Consider the following 15,387-nt stretch of genomic DNA (forward strand, 5'->3'; position numbering starts at 1 on the left):
CTATGTCAGGATCTTTAGACCCTGTCCCAAAAGGTTTAGAGTGCAACTAAAACCAAAAATATGCTGGAAGAGGGAGATGGGTGGATGAGGTGAGCAAGGGCCGGTGGCACAATGACAGTACGGGCGTCTCATTTTCTTCTCCTGATTTTGTGTATTGGTGAGTTTCATCCAGATGGTAATAGCAAGCCATGGTGTTAGCAAGGTCTAAGGGCTGTGCAGGTTGGAGCTGGGGAGAGTGTGTTATCACTTACATGGAGGAACTGAGGGGCAGGAGGAAAGGGGCCAGAGAGAAAGGTGGTGTGCTCTCTGGCAAGTGTGAATTTTAAGTAACCCCAAGACATCATTTGATAGTAATGGTGATGCCAAACAGATTGTGTGTTTAACACACAAAATAAGTAAATAGAAAGTAAATTCTGCTTCAAGGTGCAGCTAAGAGCAGCACAACCCCAGCAAGAATGTAAAAATTAGTTAAAAATGCAAGGGTTAGTATTCAAAATGTACTTTTTAATGTACAGAGCCACAGAATTGCTGTGCATACGTGCTTCACATTCATGTCTGTATGAGAGCAGCTGGTACCTGTAGTCCCATGTGAGACTGGTCTGAGAGTAGTAGTTAATCAAATGTGTGTATGATTAATCTGAAAAACAAACTAGAAGAGATAATCTTAAAAAAAAAAAAAAGGGGGGGGGGTGTTTAAGGGACTGCCCTGGTGTGTACTTATAGACCATGTTGATAAAGCTGCTGTCCTACTATGAAATCTGCAGTCAGAAAGCTCCCGTACCTCTGAAGAGCTTGCTCTGGGCCAAGCAGATGATGAGATGCAGTGTTGGAAGTGAAGGCAGGCATTTATTAGTTGCTCATACGTTGCGATACTGTTAATGTACATGGTAGAAAGGGAGCAGAGCTGCCTGCCTTGGTGCCTGGGATCACCACAGCACCAACCCATGGACTTGCTAAAGTAGGAGTAATCAGTTAATTTTCTCATGAAGGTAAAAATGATCAGTAGCACATGCAGAATGGGATTCATCTCATACAGCCTTATATGTTAACAATGCAGAGATTTCCATCCAAGTAAAGTGCGCAGGAACCCTCTATAGTGACCAGAGGGAAATAGGCACTTTTAACATGATTTATCTGATGTCTTGATCTTAGAGGTGAATCCTGCACAAGTGCCCATTGACTGTAAGTAGTATCTTGTGACCACTGAGGTCTACGGCTGCCTGGCAGACAAGCATGCAGCGGCCAGTGGTGTCTAAAGTGCATGTTTATTTTGCAAACTATATCCTAGATGTTTGTTTTATGTGTAAGAATGTTTGTGAAAATGCTTCTAAGCAGAAGTTGTTCATGGTTCAATCAAGCCACAAACAGCTGGAAATCATATTAAAGGGGATCTATTGTGTGAAACAGCATCTTCACCCAGTAATAGATCATAAATTGGAAAAGTATTCATTAAATATTAAATACTCGCCCATAAGGAGCTCCTTTGTGCTTGTGAAAGCAGAGTCAATGACTCAGGAAGTCCCTCTAAACCTACACCTTGTTGTGTGACACTCATGCAGATGTAGTGTCAAGGATCTCTGTATGCAGAAAACTGTGAGAAGAGGGATTCGAAGTTTGTAGGGTTTATACAACTGTAAGGTTTGTTGGGTTGTGTGTAGGGTTTGTATGGTCATGAGCATAGAGTGTAATGTCCCATGTGCTTCTTTTTTGTTCAGCACCTAGAGCATTGAGACCCTGATCCTTGCACAGGATTCCCAGCCATTAGAGCTACACACAGTGTGCAACAAGGGGATTAGAAACGCTAAATTTAATCTGCATCGGGGAAGATTAAAAGCAGACCTGGAGATGCCCTGTTCTGAGCAGGAATGACTGCAGCTGTCACAAGCACAGCATCCAAGCACAACCCAACAATAAATACAGGAAAAATATCACACATAGCTCTTAATTATGCTCAATCCAAGAATGGCATGCGTCTGTCTGCACCGAAAGGGAGCAATTCCTGCTGAGGAGGGGACAGCAACTTCTTGTTTCCAGTTTGCCTGCCACAATACACACCAAAAGCAATGCCTCTTAGAAACAGGCTCATTTTGGTGGAATTCCAGATAAGCTAAAATAGAAAACAGCCAAACAGTAGAAATTGGGTTGCAATTGGCTTGTTTTAGAAGTCCTTCTTGAGCTGTCATTTCACACCCACAATGACAGGCTCATACGCTGTACAGTCAGTTGACTTCATGATAAAAATCACTACCAAAAGTAAGGAACTAGATGAAAAATAAGCAGGGATTGGTTGGTTGGTTTGGTTTTTTGGTGAAGAAATGCTCTGAATTATTTGCATATTACACAGCTGGTTTAGATTCCCAGGGACTTGTGACCAAAGATCAAAGCATTTCATGTTTGCATCTAAAAATTTATTGAGAGAGAGGTAGTTAACCCTTGACTGGCACAAAGAAAGCAAAACGGAAGAAATATTTCAACAAAAATGTGAAGAAAAGAAATGCATTGCACTGGGGAGGCTGATAGAAAAGAAAATCTTTGTCAGACTTCCAAGATAGCTACCACGCCATCTGCTCCAGCATCAGAAGTTAAAAACACTTGAAAGTCTGCAGAACCATCATGGTACCTGCTAAGTCTCCCCCCGAGCAAATTCAAGATGATGTAGATGGTGGTTTTGCATGGATAGAAGTAGCGTGTGTCCCCGTGTCAGTTAGAAACACGATGGGCTGCAGGCGCTGGCTGTAGGTGACAGATGCACCTTATTGACTAAGCGTTGTCACTGCTGAGGAAATAAGGGGTGACTTGGTGTTCAAAAAGACATTGAGTATGCCAGGCTCCTCCTGCTCTGCCAGCTCGGGGCTGAGTGTGCACCTTACTTGGCTGCATGAAGGTCTGGCAGGGTGAGGGCAGCTCTGCCACCAGGGCTGGCAGCCCTCCCCAGATCCTGTTCCAGGACCATCCTTCCCTGGTCCTGGGTGAACTCCCAATGCTTTCTGCTTTTCTAAACAGGTTCTCGGATTCACCTGAGCTCCAATATAAGCTTTGTGCTGTAGCAGCCAGCACAGTACTGTTATATCACTGCTCTCTGAAGGGCAGTGGTCTTTCCTCCTCCTCCTGCCAGTTCTGTTGTTGCCTGGGGCTGATGTCAGCCCTGCACACCAGAGGACAGTGATGCTCACCCACTTTCTGCTTCTGGACACAAGCAAAGCCACAGCACTTGGCACCTTTCTGCTCTAGCCCAGGGGTAGTGTTGGAAGCTGCTCTGCCATCTCTGCACGGGGAAAGCAAGGCTGGCAACAGTGGGGTGTGCTCTGGAGAGAGCCACCTCATTAGCTAGCCCAAATTAATGCGCAGAGTTAGATTCTCACAGGGATTTAGGCTGTTATGGCAACAGGCCCAAAAGCATTATGGAGAGTTTTTGTATTTTCCTTGGAGATTAATAATGCGTTGAGCATGCTGTGAATTGCAGAGAGGGGTTGCCATGAGGCTTGTGGCATTGCTGAGCTGCGCTTCAAGCATGCACCCGGGCCATGATTTTCATGTCAGACCACTTACGCTGGGTGCTCGGAGGCAGGGTTCTTCGACAGTCCTTGCTGATCGCTGGAGGCTGCATTTTGACTCAAGCTCTTTATTCCTGCGTGCGCCAACCTCTGTAGTTTGATCCTGGTGATGTCTTGTTGCTCTTTGTAGGAAGCATATATCCCCCCCTACGAGGAAGACACAGTATATGCTGTTTGAAGAGAACTGAGAGACAAAATCTCAACGGCAGTTAGCAAAGGGACAGGTTTGTTTATTTGTCATTTAAGTTTAATCTTGCAGTTATGCACACAGAAGGTGGACCAGGCACAGAGAGAGATCACGGGCAGCACACAGAGGGTCATGCCATTTGCGACAGGCAGATGCTCTCTTTTCTCAGAGGTCAGCCCCACCTCCACCATCCCTCCAGAGAACCTGGAATAGCTCCCAAGGTTTCACGTTCATCTGGCAGCCCATCTATGTGTGGTAGAAGGAGGAGGTCTGGAGGAGGCGGGAGCGCTTGGTCGCTGGCAGCAGAGAGTGCCGGGAAACAGCACAGATGCCGTGCATGATTCTGTGACACAGGGGAATAGTAAATGGCAAGTCGGTAATTGCTGGGTCGAGATCCAACAGAATGAAAGGACAATCTAGTTTAGGTGCTACCAGTTTAAAAGAACTACCTTCCCTCGGTGTCACATTGCGTGTTAGAGTCTGGCTGAGGCTCGTCACTGGAGACTTTTCGTGTCGTCTGATAGCCTGTTCTGAGGGTGCGCGCATTGGTGGAGAGCTGCCATGCCATTTTCTTGGGTACTGCAGAGCTGTGTAGAAGGGCTCCAAATGCTGCAGGAGTTGGTCAGGCTCCTTCTCCTGCAGACTGCCCATCCCTTGGGCCGAGGTCTGCCCATTGCCCAGCACAGCATTTAGCACAGGCAAATGTTAAGATAAAAGTGAAAAATTAGCATATTCACAACAAGTAATTAACATTTCAGTCAGCAGGAGTGGAGTTGGATAAAAGAGAGCCATGCTTTCAGCTACCAGCATTTTAGATAAACTCAAATAGATTCTCTTTCCATTTCAAGTTAAAAACTGCCAGGATAGTTTCACCGGTCTTGTAGCTTTTAGGAGGACCCTTGTCCTCGGCACTGCTTTCACCAGGAGGATTTCTGTATGGCTGTGTGCTCATTACCTCTGCAGGGGTCTGTGCAGGGTCCAGCCTGCTCTGCAAGGACTGAACGCAATTCATAAATTCAAGACTTAATCAAGACATCACATTTCAAAGCCTGCTCCCAAGGGATTACTAGTTGCCTTTGTTCAACTTCGGAGACTCCCTGAGCAGTATTGTATCCTGTGTAGACAGTAAATAAAACTCAGCAATGATTAGTCTCATGCTTAACTATAAACAGATGCTTCTCCATGTTAAGGGAGAGGTTTCATTTTGCCTGCGTGATCACATTTAAACATCAGTGAGGAGTTTCTTCCTATCATGAAGGCTGGCTTTTACAAAATTCGCTATCACAGTAGGAATGGGTACTGAAAGATTTGAATAAGAGAACATAATAACACAGCAACGCAATTCAAAGAAAGCCTTGTAAAAGGTCTTTACAGACCAAATGGGCATCAAATTAAACTGATAGATGGAATTTCAAAGAAAAGGAGATAATTCTGCACACGGTGCTGGTAAGCCACAGAGCTCACTGCTGCAGGATGTTGGGAGTGCAAGAAATTTGCATGAGTTCAAAGAGCACTGCCAAGTTTCTGGAAGAAGAAGAAAGTCTGCCAAGGGTTAAACACAAAGACAGTCTGACTCAGCCAGCTCTTGATCAGCAAATTGCTGGAAGCTGGCAGAGTATTTGGGAGGGGCGAAGCAACCCTGCATGCTTGCTGTGTTCTTATGTGCTTCCTCAGGCAATTATTATTGGCCGCTGCCAGGCAGCACACCAGGCTAGATATGCCTTTGATCTGCAAGACTGGAGAAGAGATGGAGAAGTGGCATATCAAGGCAGTGTTGTCAACAGAATATAGGGAGTGAGCAAGCTGCATGGAGAGGAGGAGAGGGACATGTGTGAATGGATGTAGTTGTTTATGCAGGACTTGGATGGCAAGCACGCAGGTACAGTGAACAGAGGAGCTATGTCAGAATGGTGAGTTGCAGGTAGTGTAGGAAAAGCTTGCAAAAAATTTGCTTTCCTCCCCCCTCTCCCATCAGTGATCTCTCCTGTGTGTTGATTTTCTGGCTGAGGACCAAAAGGAGACATTTGTTTTCACAGGGAACAGATATTCCCGCTATTCCAAGGAGCGGGGTTGTAGAGGTGGTCAGCTTGGGAACCAGAACTGTAATGAAGCGACTGTTCTGTCGTAGGATCAAAGGATAATTCAGGTTGGAAGGAGGAGGTCTCTAGTCCAACCTCCATCTCAAAGCAGGGTCAGCTATGACATCAAATCATGTTGCTGACGGTTTTATCCAGTCTGGTCTTGAAAAACTCCAAAGATGGAGACTGCACACCCTTTCTGGGCAGGCTGTTCTACTGCTTGACTGCCCTCATCATAAAATTTCTCCTTTTATTGAGTCAGAACCTCTCATTTCAGTTTTGCCCATTGTCTCTTGTCCCCCACCATGGCCTCTTGTCCTCCCACCATGTACCACTGTGAAAAGCCTGGCTTTATCTTCTTTATAACCTCCTGTAGGTACCAGAAGGCTGCTGTTATGTCCCCCCAAAAACCATTCCTTCTGCCAGCTGAACAAGCCCAGCTGCCTCAGCCTCTCCAGACAGAGCAAGAGCTCCAGTCCTGACCATCTTGGTGGCTCTCCACTGAACTCCCTTCAGTTTGTTGATGTATTTCTTTTACTGGGGGCCCCAAAACTGGATGCAATATTGTAGATGTGGTCTCATGATTGGGAGTGAGAGGGATAACCCCTTTGCTCTGTCTGTTGTCTTTGCTCCTGTTCACGCAGCCCAGGACGCTGTTGGGCTTTGCTGCTGAGGCACAGGGCCAGCCCATGTTCACCTCACTGCCTACCAAGCCCCCCAAGTTCTCTTCCACAGAGTTGCTTCCCAGCCAGCCAGTCCCCAGCCTGTCCAGTTGCAAGGGGCTTCTTCCTTCTCAGGTGTGGGACTTTGCATCTGTCCTTGTTGAAATTCATGGAGTTCCTGCTGGCCCATTCCTGTTTAGGTCCTTTTGAGACGTGCAGCTCCTCATTGAACCTGGTAGTGCTTTGGATATTGTTTTCCATAGTGCTGCCCTCCTCATTTAAGAAAAAAATGGAGGAGAGATGCTTAACGGCAGAGAAAAATAACAAGTGGGGAATAGGGAGAATAAAACAAATAATTGTAGAAGCAGCTATGTAAAATAAAACAAAAACTATTACCCACACCTTGAATACATTCAGATTATCTAACTGTCCCCTTCACCCTTCCTTCACTTGAAATACTTTGCTTTTAACACTTTAAAAGAACTTCACAGCAGGGACTGTGAGCTCACAGTTAGAACGGAGGCTACCACACCTACAGCTGTTCACAGCTGACAGCCGAAAACTTGCAGCAGCCAGTGACTGTTGGTAGTCAGTGTTTCCTCTGGCCTGGCAGCTGCTTGGCCAGTCTGCTCTTTGCAGATCAGGAAATCTGATAAAGATGAAACAGCTTTCCAGTTTTATTTCCTGAAATAGCTCTGTACTTGACACAGTAGTACCTATCTACAGGATGGTCAGCACATCCCTAAGACAAGCTCTAATGGTGCTAGGCCATGTTCTGTAACAGTCTGGGCATGGTAACGGAGCTCAGTGCTGCATAAATTTCCTTGTTTCAGCTCTTGGCCATTCCCAGGTGAGAAGTAGAAATAAGCATAAAGGCATGAATTTTTTTTTGGATCTTCATGCTATTAAGAACATGACAATGTCTATACTGAATCAAACCATGGCTCCATCTAGTGCAGGATCCTGTCTTAAGCATTGCTCTTAAGCAGATGCTCAGGGAAGAGTGAAAACAGGGCAAGGATGTGATATTTCTCCTGAATACTCACCCAGGCAGGTACTGTCTTCAGTTCAGAGGTTTCTGTGCACATAATAGCCAAAAAAAAAAGTGCATCCTCCATGGCTTTGTCCAGTCTCTCTTTGAACTTGTTTCATGCTTCCAGTTCATTATGCTACCTTGGTATTAAAAATCCCCAAACTGTGTTCAGCAAAAACAGCATAGCTTTGAACACAGGGGCAGTCTGAACAATATAATGAAATGTAAAGTTCAGTGCTTACTGGCCAAAATACTCCCTTTTTCCCCCAGCGGACTCTGCATCTGCAGGCATTTGGTGAAATTGCTAATGCCATACAAGGCACAGTTGCCAAAGCACTTTGAATGCTGGTGGACATTACAGAAAAAGCATTAGAGCCAAAAAAGCAGGTGGTCATCATGCTGCTGTGCCAAGACGTGGCTTTCTGCCATCTTGAGCATTCTCTCAAGAGCAATTTGAAACCTTGAAAATAGCTGAACTGTGACTGAAAAGAAGGACGTATGGCAAGTAAGTGATGAGCATAGCTAAGCAGGATGTAGCGAAGAGGGGTGGGCTGATGCAGAAGGCTGGATCAAGCTAGGCTGGTTAACTTGCATCCGTGCAAATACTTGCACCATACTGGCTATATTAATGGATTTTTCCTCCTATTACTTCGCAAGATTCTCACGCACTTTCACTGAGTATTACAAGTAACTGGAAAAGCGCTCTCTGTGCACCCAGGTAGTAAGTTAATAGTAAGAATGGCAGAATCTGGCTTCCTTGGGTACTTCCAATTCTTGAATTACATAACTTAAGTTTCTGCTAGACCCTGCTTCTGAATTCAGTCTAGCACATTGAAGCATATGTAGCCCCTCGGGGGAAAGGGGGGAAGTGTGACAGAAGAAGAGCGAGCGGGAGAGTGTGAGAACCCGCACATGGGAGATGGCACTGTTTGCTGTGAGTTGCACAACCTGGTTGCACTCAGCTGTCTCACACGTTGGCAGTTGGGTGTCAGGAGGTTTGATCGAGCAAGTGTTCAATTCTGTCATTGCTGCGTTGGTCCGGAGAGCGTTCAGCCTGGTTGGAAAGTGTTGGGCACAACTGTCTGATGGATTTAAAAGAATGTAAGACACTGTGAGAGTATGTGGCCACCCTTCTGTGCCAAGTGAACATAAGCAAAGGGCCAGACTGCAGATGCTTACACCAAGCAAATAAAAGCTGAAGTGGAAAGTCACCTCAGAAAGAAAGTGAAGTGGGAGGGAAGAAAGGGGTGTCATATATCCAATTTGCAGTGACTGTCGTGCTCTGGTTTCTCTGGAGACGTCCTCTCTGATTTCACTGTTCTTCTTGTTTTCCAGGTGAAGACGAGAAACTTGCTGCTTCTTTGCTAGATGGGAAGTTTCCCCGGAGCACATCGATGCAAGACACTGTTAGGGAAGGACACGGGATTCCACCACCACCTCAGACAGCCCCACCCCCACCTCCTTCTCCATATTACTTTGACACAGGCCCCCCTCCATCCTTCTCGCCACCTCCACCCCCAGGAAGAGCTTATGATACCATAAGATCAAGCTTTAAGCCAAGCCTGGAGGCTAAACTCCATGGACTCCCGCAGGTCATTAGCGCAGCTGAGATGTATGATCAGGCAAGGACTTCCATTCCTTACCCTGAAAGGCAGAAGAGGGCCCGATCCATGATAATCCTACAGGATTCCTCTCATCTTCCCGTGGAGCCAACAGAGATCCCCCGGCCTGGCCCGTCTGCAACCCCTCCAGAGAAGCTGAAGAGGAAGGGGAGAGTGATTGACAACCCTTATGCCAACATGGGTCAGTTCAATGTCAGCCTGTTTGCTCCCACCAAGCCACAGAGGAAGAAGAGTCCTCTTGTTAAGCAGTTACAAGTGGAGGACGCACAGGAGAGAGCAGCACTGGCCATCACCGGAGGCTTTACAAGGGAGCCCTCTCCCACCCGCAGGAGCCATCGCCTGAGTGGAGTGGAATATCAGCACCACACCGGCATTGCTCAGGTTGAAGCCACAAGCATCCCCTTTGCCACTGCCATTGCTGGAGTCATGAAGGACAGAGACCGTCGTCTGGATGAGAGGCGGAAATCCACTGTCTTCCTCTCGGTTGGGGCCATTGAAGGAAGCCCCCCCAGCAGCGACATGCCATCCTTGCAGCAGTCCAGGTCTATTGATGAGCGGTTGTTAGGAAGCCGAGATGTACTACTGCCTTCCCCTGTCTCAGCTTTAAAGCCATTAATTAGCAGCTCATCCTCAACGTTCATCCATCCCCTAACAGGAAAGCCCTTGGATCCGAACTCACCACTGGCGCTTGCGCTGGCCGCAAGGGAACGGGCCCTCTCAACTCAAGTCCCATCCCGGTCGCCCACCCCAATCCACAGCCCAGACTCAGACAGAGCAGCACCCCTGTTTGTGGACATCCAAACCAAAGAACCAGAGAGGGGGGAGTTGGAGAGCTTGGTGTCCCCTGCGTACTCACCTGGAGGCAAAGGGGCAATCGCAACAGATTCTGGGACTTTGGCCCCTACTAAGACCCAGTGGGGGACTCCATCCACACTGAGAAAAGAAACTGAAGCAAGAGCAGAAACACCTGGGAAGGAGGAGAAAAAACAAGAAGACAAGAAGTCCATGATTATTAGCATAGTGGATACATCACAGCAGAAGACCGCTGGCCTCATTATGGTTCACGCCACAAGTAATGGCCAAGACGAGATAGGACTTGAGGTAAAAGAGGAGAAACCAGCTGTCCCTGAAGCATGCACAGAGCCAGCAGAGTCCCCCAAAGCAGAGACCCAGCCCAGTCCTGTGGGAAAGCCTCCAGTCAGTCCAGCCTCTGACAAGACGTTGGGACAAGGGAGTTCGGAGGAAGAAGTGGAGCCCTACACGGTTACCCTCCCACCAGCTCAGTTGTCTTCAAGTGACGAAGAGACCAGGGAGGAGCTGGCCAAGATAGGGCTGGTGCCTCCACCAGATGAGTTTGCAAACGGGGTACTGGTCACCACCCCTGGCACACCAGTCAGCCACCTGGCTACGCCTAGCACGCCATCCATACCAGCGGCAGCAGTAGCACCTTCTACCACTGGCGGAACACCCTCAGGGAAGCCCTCTGATGCCCCCGTAGCCCCAGAGTCTGCTGCAGACTCGGGAGTGGAAGAGGTGGACACCAGAAGTTCAAGTGACCATCACCTGGAGACCACAAGCACCATCTCAACGGTCTCCAGCATGTCTACGTTGTCCTCAGAAAGCGGGGAGCCTACTGACACATACACTTCCTTTGCGGATGGACAAACTTTTATACTCGAGAAGCCACCAGTGCCTCCAAAGCCAAAACTCAAGTCCCAGCTCAGCAAGGGGCCAGTTACTTTCAGGGACCCACTTTTGAAGCAGTCTTCGGACAGCGAGCTCATCTCCCAGCAACATGCGGCCACTCTGGCATCAGCCAGCATTGGCCGGCCACGCTACCTCTTTCAGAGAAGGTCCAAGCTATGGGGGGACCCCATGGAGAGCAGGCCGATCCATGGGGCTGATGATGACAAGCCAACTGTGATCAGTGAGCTAAGTTCCCGACTACAGCAACTGAATAAGGATACACGATCACTGGGGGAGGAACCAGCCGGGTCCACGTTAGATCCCGGGAAGAAGTCACCTGTGGTCGCGGCACGGTAAGATGCTGGTCGCTGGCCAGGGGAGGGGGCAGGTGCAGGGCTTAGGCACCCGGGGGGACAGGGGGGTGCATAAGCAGAGTGTAACTGTGCCGAGTGATCCAGGGTGTGTTTTGAGGGGCATTTCAGAGATGTCAGGACTTCTCAGCTGCACGGGGAGAGACAATGCTGAGACATGCTTTCCAGAAGTTGGTGTGATTTGTTCATGGCTCCTTTCTACGCACCGCACACGTAGCGAGCTCGCACTGTTGCTTTTTCCCTTTAAATTGCCTTCCTGTTGTTTCATGTTCCTCCTCTGTCTCAATGCTATTGTTAAGCTGCTGTATTTAGTTGTGGGTTTCACTTCTAAATGTTTGCTCCTGAACAATTAATAACAATGTGTGTTTCTATAGTGCTTTTCATTTCAAAGGATCTCCAAATGTTGTCAGACTATGTATTAGAGCTCTGGTCAGTCACTGCTGAGTGGGAGCCGTCACGAGGGTGGTCTGTGACAGCCCTTAGAAAGGACACAGCAGCACCACCCCGACCTTTGTTCGCTGAGGCAGAGCTCGGCGCCGTTTCTGGAACAAGCCAGCTCTGGTGACCCGCAGGGAGGTGTTTTGGCAGGGCGCAGCTGGGGGGTGTTACGCATGGCTCCGGGCAGGGGGGTGCAGCCGGGCATCCTTCACGTGGGCGCTCGCAGCAGCCACATCCTGCTGAGCGCAGCGCTGGGTCACACACGTCTCCATGCTGGTGAGCCGGTGGGTTGGCTGCTGGCTCAGAGGTATCTATGCAGCGCATAAGCGTGGTAGATCCTCCCACCCCTTGTTCTCCTCCACGCACAGACCTGCAGAGAACCCGGCCGGCCCAGGAGATCTGAAAGCTCACAGCAGAGGGACTCCAGGACACTCAGGAGCCTCTTACTCTTACAAAGTCACACTTGGGTTCCCTCATCCCTCACAGCACTCAGGAGACACCGGTTCCCTCTCCCACACTGGAGCTGTGACCATCACGCTCCCCGAGCAGCACGGACCTCTCCATGCTCTCTGGCATTTCCTCCATGCCAGACCACTCACTGACCTGCCAGCACCCAGCCTTTGTTCTGACCTGCTGCCCCCATGGCAGCAGTGGCCCCTTTGCCCCATGCTTTCACCCGACATCCCCACCTAGCTGTGAAACTAAACTAAACCAAAAAACTCTAAATTAGAACCCAAGATTTGAGAGCAAACCCTTACAAGGCCTTGAAGTTTGAAGTTACAGCAGGAAGTGACCCAAAATCTCCAGCCTTACTCCACCCTTTCAGCATGCAGCCACACAACACCTCCCACAGTAGCAAAGCCACAGTAAGCAGGTCCCACCGGCATCACCAGTGGGTGGTTGCTGGGGGTCAGCGAGGTGCCAGTTCAGCAGGGAGCTCTGAGCTAAGGGGAACCCTTCTTTTGGAAAGGTTTTTCTAACTCGATCATCACAGTGATGGGTTACAAGTCCACACAGCGCTAGCACAGCTGGTGACATTTCCAGCTGTAGCATAGGGGACAAGGTGTCCTGTCCCGGAGTGTTCATGTAGCTCCATCCTTCAGCTGGCTCACGTCTCCCTGCCAGTGCCTGAGTTGGCAGTGCCAGCCTGCCTGCACTGGTGGTCCACCTCTTGGTAGGTACCAAACTTGTAGTTACAACCACAGTGTGGAATAAAATGTCTGGATCTTGCCCTGCTACACTGTTCTATCTCTCTGGATTTGGCCTCAAATGCACATTATGGCCACTCCCTTGAGAGCAGTGTCTCACACATGGTCCCTTCTCCCTGCACTGCTCAGTCGGGAACCATGGGGTCCTGTGCTGAATGCACTTAGTTTAATTGCATTTGAAGACCCTTCTGAAATCAGGCACACCATGCTTCATATTCCTAAAAAGTGCTGAGTGTGCGTATCTTCAGTGACGCTAGCGAACTTGGAAGTTACTAGCTTTTAATGGCAACCAGGCATGGCATCTCAAACAGCTTACCCATGCCAGGCATCAGCCCTTTGCTGAGACCTGGTTTGGGGTCCAGCTGGCCCTCCCTCACCTGGGCTGGGTGGAGGGGCTGCCGGGTCATCTGCCTTCAGCCCCCTTTGGTCTCCCAGAGCCAGCAGCGAAAAGTGCCTGTGACTCCACATGGTGTCAGAGCGCAGCCCCCAGCTGCCTGTCCTCTTTCCTTCCCTGGCCTCCCATGTCCATCCAGATCACCGTGCACGGCTGATCTGCTGTTCCCCATACAGCCTCCCAGCAGAGATGTGCAGGTACCCCCCATTTCTAGGAGACACCCCCTCTCCATCCTCTGCTTCTCTTTAACCCCTTCCTGTCCTCCACCACTGCATCCCTTTGATTCCTGTGCTTCCAGTAGGCAGTGTGCTTCCCTCACCCTCGTCTCTCCCAGAAGCAGCAGAGCCTGCCTCAGCTCCTGCCCTATGACATGATAGTGCTGCTTATCACCCTCTGTAGAGACCCCATCCTCCTGCACTGGGGAAGTGCAGTCCATCCTCCTCTCCTTACCTACCCTGCCACCAAGTGTTTGGCACTTTCAACAGTCCTGCAGAGTTAAATGTTCTCATTCCTTTTTCTGAAAGTCATGGCCTTTCATCTCTGAAATTTCTGTGCTCCTGGTTGATGTCAAAGACATGAAAGATTTCCCAGGAAGTCAGCTGTAAATAGAATATTTAATGATGTCAGCCACCCTCCTTCATTGTGAAAATTCCTCTCTTTTATGAAATTGCTGTAAATTCAGAAAATAATGTAAAGACCAGTTAGATAAGCTTAGACAACCCATTTCAGGACATATTTTCCAGTCCCTGGGCCTGTCCTGAGAACGACAGTGTTACCTAAACCTCCCACAACAGCCAACCCTAAATACAGCATTGCTGCTAAGGAGGAGTGAGGTGGGACCGTGCTGGGACAATTGCCGCTGCCAGCAGGGATGGCCCTTGAGCATCCTCTCGGGGGCTGAAGGGTACTGCACCCCTTTGGCCAGGCGATGCTGCAGCCAGAGCCCGTTGGAGCCCCTCCACAGGGCCTGACTTGTGCTGCAGCTTTTTCTGTCATTCTTACATTTAGCTCTGCTCCAGAAAGGGTCGTGAGCCAAACTGAAGATCTTACCTAGCACCAGAGGTATCCTGGAGTTCCACAGGACTTGGGGATGGTGAGGTGCCCTTGCAGGAGCCACCCAGAAGCTGCCAGTACCCCTCCAGGGACTCCAGGAGCTGCTGAAGCAGGCAGAGCAGCTTGCCTGCAGTGACAGGTTTCATTGCTGGAGTTTCTTTCTAAGCACATTAAATTCTGAATTTACAGTAGTTACATCTAAGAGCAGGTAACTTCTCTGCATGTGGTGGCTGCAGTGCAGGTCCTGGAGCGTTTCTCTTGCAGAGGTCTATGAGGGTCCTGGCTGGGGACCCCCAGGAACAGAAGACAAACCACTTTCTCCATAACTCTAACTCTGGCTGTATCTCCTTCCAAGACAGTCTTCCACAGGAGGATGTTTGACAAGAGGGACTGAGAAAGAGGCCAAGAAATACTGAGAATGAGAACATAATGTCAGAGTTAAGGCAATCGATAGAGACGATATTTATTCCATCCTCCCCACTCCTCGGGCCCTGTGTGACCGGCCAGGGCTGAGCATGGCGAGGGAAGCTCTGCTGTGCCCTTGCACTGTGTGCTGTCAGAGCAAGGTTCTGCTCCCGAAGCAGTAGCGTGCCCGCTTGCTGAGATACAGCCTTCTGCACAGCCCTCACCAAGACGCCGTAGTTCGGCGGTGACAGTGACAGCAGAGCAGAGTGACAACTTCCATTCGTACTGTCCCATGGGAATAAGCGATGACCCTTGAGTTGAGGACACATGAACTTTGCTCAGCTGGGAGCTACCCTGACCATTACTTTGACATAGCATGTCTCTGAAGGTTGACATGAGGCCAGCAGCAGCTATCTCCATGTTTAACATGAATGGGATCCTTGAAGATCCAGTGTCCCAACACGCAGTAGCCTTTGCTAAGCTGAGCTGCAGGAGAGTGACCAGATGTCTTGGCGTCTCTGACTTGAACTTCCCAGCCACCCCTGGACAGAGCTCATGCAGCAGCAGATGCCAAGCTGTTGTTCCACTGAGCAGGAGCAGTGCGAGGACCCCACAGCTCAGAGCTGCTTCTGAACGCTAAAATGGATTCATTGTGTGACATCCATTACCACAATAAAGCTGACACTAACTAATGAG

At 49.2% G+C, this 15,387-nt stretch overlaps 1 protein-coding gene across 19 annotated transcripts in view; it reads left to right on the plus strand.

Annotated features, from left to right (window-relative positions):
- The window catches only part of SHANK3 (SH3 and multiple ankyrin repeat domains 3), a 396,403-nt gene that overhangs the window by 354,258 nt on the left and 26,758 nt on the right, over positions 1 to 15,387 (plus strand). For 14 of the 19 annotated variants that reach the window (XR_011327682.1, XM_069801392.1, XM_069801393.1 and 11 more), the window contains one exon: positions 8,850 to 11,175. Coding sequence is in view for 18 of the 19 variants with exons in the window: in XM_069801392.1 (XP_069657493.1) it covers positions 8,850 to 11,175 (2,326 nt within the window). In the remaining variant the exon portion in view is untranslated. The other 5 variants (XM_069801396.1, XM_069801397.1, XM_069801399.1 and 2 more) reach the window with 5 other exon arrangements.

This window comes from Haliaeetus albicilla, chromosome 14 (assembly GCF_947461875.1).
Source record: "Haliaeetus albicilla chromosome 14, bHalAlb1.1, whole genome shotgun sequence".
Lineage (NCBI taxonomy): Eukaryota > Metazoa > Chordata > Aves > Accipitriformes > Accipitridae > Haliaeetus > Haliaeetus albicilla.